This window comes from Kryptolebias marmoratus, linkage group LG21, assembly GCF_001649575.2.
Source record: "Kryptolebias marmoratus isolate JLee-2015 linkage group LG21, ASM164957v2, whole genome shotgun sequence".
Taxonomy (NCBI): domain Eukaryota; kingdom Metazoa; phylum Chordata; class Actinopteri; order Cyprinodontiformes; family Rivulidae; genus Kryptolebias; species Kryptolebias marmoratus.
In genome coordinates this window covers 23028563-23032906 of record NC_051450.1, presented here as the reverse complement: position 1 = coordinate 23032906, position 4344 = coordinate 23028563, and the positions used below count along the sequence as shown (strand labels likewise).

Sequence of the window (4344 nt, the reverse complement as noted above, 5' to 3'; positions counted from 1 at the left end):
GATGGATGTTGGATGGATGGATGGATGGATGGATGGATGGATGGATGTTGGATGGATGGATGGATGGATGGATGGATGGATGGATGTTGGATGGATGGATGGATGGATGGATGGATGGATGGATGGACGGACGGACGGACGGACGACCCGAGGACGACCCGAGGACGACTCGAGGACACAACATGTCTCAAAGACTCGTGGAGTCCTTCGGGTCCTGACCTGTCGAAGTTCTGCTCCACCGTCACCACGGGACTCAGGTTGTCGTGGACAGAGAAGAGCGGGTTGCCTGAGCGGGCGACGTAGCAGCTGTGAAGAGATGGAAACACTCGTCAGCGTCCATCAGGAAATAAAACACCTGAACGTACCGAATCATCAGGAGATCCCACTGAAACCATGAAACCATCTGAGGTTAAAACAACCAGACAGGAAACTGATCTTTAAACAAGTTTTAACAGCTAGAAATCATCGGCACTGAGGGAAACTGTTCAACAAAAGGTCAAAGGTCAAAGCTCCTGGCAGGTCCGGCTGTCTCCGGCTCAGAACACGGACTCAGCACCAGAGATTCAGAGACAGAAACCAGCAGCTGATGAAGCTTCTGTTCCGTTCCCGACCTGAGAGGTGTTAGACGACTTCATGATCCCTGCAGATCAGCAGCTTCAGCCTCAAACACAAACATGTACAACAAGTCAACAGTCAGCTGAGTCATCTTTAACGAGTCAGCGCTTCCAAACGCTGCCAGACCATGAGGTTACCAGTCCACTCACCAGGAGCAAAAACCTTCAGGAAATTTAAATAAGTGTTATCATTAAAGGGAACAATTAAACTGTGTGTTCACGAGCTGTTTTCCACTCTTCTCAGAGGTCAGTCCTCCATAAAAACAGCTCATTTCAGCAAAAACATGAGAAAGATTCTAAAAACAAGCAACAAAACACAAGATTAGACCTTAAAACGTGACATATTTATATTATATGTGATTTATGTTCATTTCATTAAATTTAACATTTGACATAACTCACCAAGAAACACAGGAAGTAGCTATTACCTGTCTCCTCCGCCAAAATAAGACTTACTCTTGTTGTAAAATGCTGTAATTTACCAGGAAGTGATGATGAATCCTGTCCACCATCAACACGAAGGCTTATAAACATTTCTGTTCTGTTTAGGAACTAAATATATAAACGATGAGTTTAAAGTTTTCAGAGTTTTCACCTCTGAGTTTCTGAACATTTCTGTCTGTGTTTAGGCAAAGATGAGTTATTATTTATTGCTCTAAAACCCAAAGAGGGTTAAGAACAGGTTACACTTCGTAGCTTTAGACACTAGGGGGCAGCAGAGGGCATCAAGCTGTTTATGTTTATATGTTTTCACTTAAACCTGAGCTAAAATCAGCCGAAGAGCTCCGTCAGGTCACTGCTTTCTGAACGTTCGGCTCAGATTTCTGACCTCTTCCTAACCGCCGTGCCCGACGCCGCAGCGCTCCACCTGACATGAAGTCGCTCACCTGTAGAAGTGAGCTTTGATTCGCTCCTTGATTCGCCACAGAGGATGATGCTTCTGGTTGTGAAGGTTGCGCCCCACCCTGGCCAGGATCTTAGGAGTGACGTTGGTGAAGTCATCACGGGGGTAGGAGCGGCCTAACACCTCGACCGAGTCCTGGCCAATCACAGGCTGAGGGGTGTGGCCCTCGGTGGCGAGGCGCCTGCATCCGCTGGTCCAGAAGTGGGACAGGAGGCGATGGAGGACGGAGCGGGGCAGCGGCTGAACGCAGGGCAGGAAGGTCATCGTGACCGCTGCATGGAGCTGGAAGAGCAGAAAGAAAGGATGTTAAATTCCTCTGGGACAGGAAGTAACCTGAATGTGGGCGGGGCGCTGAAATCAAGCCTCTAAGTTTCATTAAAACCTTTAAAGCAACGTCCTAAAACAACATTTATCTGTCTTACAGCTGTTTTCATATTAAATGATTAGGATCATAATCCTCTGCAGACAAGAGGAAGAAACGTTGTGTCATCGGCGCAGAGGAGACCTGACAGTTGGAGAAACAGCTAAATAATAATCATTCAGGAGGTTTTTGTCTGGTTGCTTTCAGACAGAAACACTGAAGGAACTGAAGGACGACAGCAGCTGGTAAATTAATTTAAACATATTTGTTCTGGTTCTTCTGTTCTCCATCCTCGTCTGTCCACCTGCTGTATGAGCACGCTGTACGCCTTGTTTCCTGTTTCTGGCTGCAGCGCCACACACAGGCCCGGCAGAGGTACTGCTGAATCCTGCAGATTAATCTCCGTCCTGAGGAGCTTTAAGGTCTGTCAGCCTGCTGCTCATGGAAAGTGTTTCAGTGACTGAATGAAGGTACGAACTGGAGCCTGAAGAAGGGCTGTTTGAGACCGAAACTCAAACTCTGGGACCAAACAGGAGGCAGAGATCCACGGACATCTCCTCACTAACTAAATAAAGAGGCTGCAGGACTTATCAGGAACTGATCGGGTTCTGCCTCTGCAGAGGTGGTTCTGGAGGCAGGTTAGTTGGTGTAGTTTAACCTTGGTCTCACCTCCGGATCAGAACCATGTTCGTCCAGCTGCTCCTCGCTCCGTCTTCCTCCTGGCTGTTTGCTGATCAATCAGACCCACTCCGGTCACTCGGAGCGCGGCGCCAATCAGAGGTGTGAAAATAAATCGGCAGGTTGTCGGAGGAGGTCAGAGGAGGTGACAGCTCTGTTTATAATTACACTAATGGATTAACATCAAAAGCAGCAAAGGTTACAGGAGCTGCTGTCCTTTTCTCCACTTCTTCTCCAACAAGAGACGACACAGTTGGCCTTTTATCCTCGGATATTTGTCCATTTCACTCCTGCGTCCCCGAACAAGACAAAGGGTGTTGCATTGCGGTGGCATTGCAGCAAAATGTATTATTGCTCCTAAATCCACGAAGCCTCCACCTCAGCCCTGCCGCCAGTGTCATATTATACCGGAGTGGACAGGAGGAGGCAGACGGGCCGGAGCGGAGGGGGATCACCTCAGGAGGAGCTTTTTATCCCAACAAAATGAAACAAAACAACGATCGAATGAAATAAACACATTCTCCCTCTGAGGAACTTTAATATGCTCCGTAAAGGTCACTCCGGTAATTTGTCTGCAAACAGGCGCTAAAGGAAAGGTTAGGAGGAGAGACGCAGCTCCTCTCTGCAGAGCTTTAATGTGTTTACAGCGTCTCCCATCAGAGGAGAAATGAAGGTGTTTAAGGAGGTGAATGATGAAGCAGGAGTCACAACGGGTAATCATGTAAACTCATCCGTCTGACTTCATTCGGCTCACGTCTGCAGGACTGTTAACGTTTAATCACCTGTTGGAAACCAGATTCAAGATGGCCGCCACAGCTAACATTAGGTGTGGTAGTAGCTGAGAGTCATCCCCACACTGATCACAAACTTCTCAGACTCTACACTGAAATAAACTCAAACAAACACCAAATCATGAAGCTGCCACCGCCGTGCTCTACAGTTGGAATGGTCTGCACACGAACAGGTGGCGGGCGATATGCATCCCTTTAAGGACTGCTGCTTTCATGTTGGTAAATAAATAAATCATTCTGTTTCTGTCTGTTGGTGTAGGAGGAAAAAGGGATTGTGAGCATCCAGGACGCTTCGGGGTTGTTTCCCCGGCGTGTTCTTAAAGCGACATGTGAGCACGGGCGTGGGCGGGGGCGCGGGCGTGGGCAGGGGCGCGGGCGTGGGCGCGGGCGTGGGCGTGGGCATGGGCGCGGGCGCTCATATGTGGCGTGTTGTTTGGCGCCTTAGGATGAGGCATATGGAGCTGAGGATCACGTGGTACCAGGAGAGTCGAGTACCGGGCCCGCAGAGGCAGAAGGAAGCAGGTTTATTTAGACTCAGGGAGTCGGTGTGTCCACGTGTGTCCACGTGTCCACAGACAGACTCTCATCCAGGACTCAGGAGTCAGCTGGTCCTGCTGTTTGGATCAAACTGATTATTCTGACTGAGTCACCGTCAAAAATGAACGAAACTGAAGCTGAAAGTAGCAGTAGCTGAGGCTGCAGCTAACAGCTAAAAGTAGCAGTAGCAGAGCAGCAGCTAACAGCGAAAAGTGGCAGAGCAGCAGCTGAAGCAGGTTTCGAACAGAACCGTAGTTTTATGGTGGATATTTGTAAAGCAGCCAAAGGTTTGGCTGTAAGATCAGCTAGTAGAGCGTGTTGGAAGGCGGGAGAAGGTGTGAACGCTGACTCAGCGCTCTGTATTTATTTCGGCCTGGATGTGAGGAGTGTTGCTGTTCCTCTGCAGTCTGTAATTTATCACTTCTCTCTGTCAGCGTGTCACTTTTTACAGCTCCAATG

General features: G+C 48.7%; 1 protein-coding gene across 2 annotated transcripts in view; it reads right to left on the bottom strand.

Annotated features, from left to right (window-relative positions):
• Positions 1 to 4344, bottom strand: part of fars2 (phenylalanyl-tRNA synthetase 2, mitochondrial) — a 53902-nt gene that overhangs the window by 39228 nt on the left and 10330 nt on the right. For both annotated transcript variants that reach the window (XM_037973156.1, XM_037973158.1), the window contains exons 2-3: positions 1502 to 1800; positions 220 to 306 (exon numbers count right to left, since the gene is read on the bottom strand). In XM_037973156.1, the coding sequence (XP_037829084.1) occupies positions 220 to 306; positions 1502 to 1782 (368 nt within the window). In that variant the 5' untranslated portion in view covers positions 1783 to 1800. The remainder of the gene's footprint in view (positions 1 to 219; positions 307 to 1501; positions 1801 to 4344) is intronic.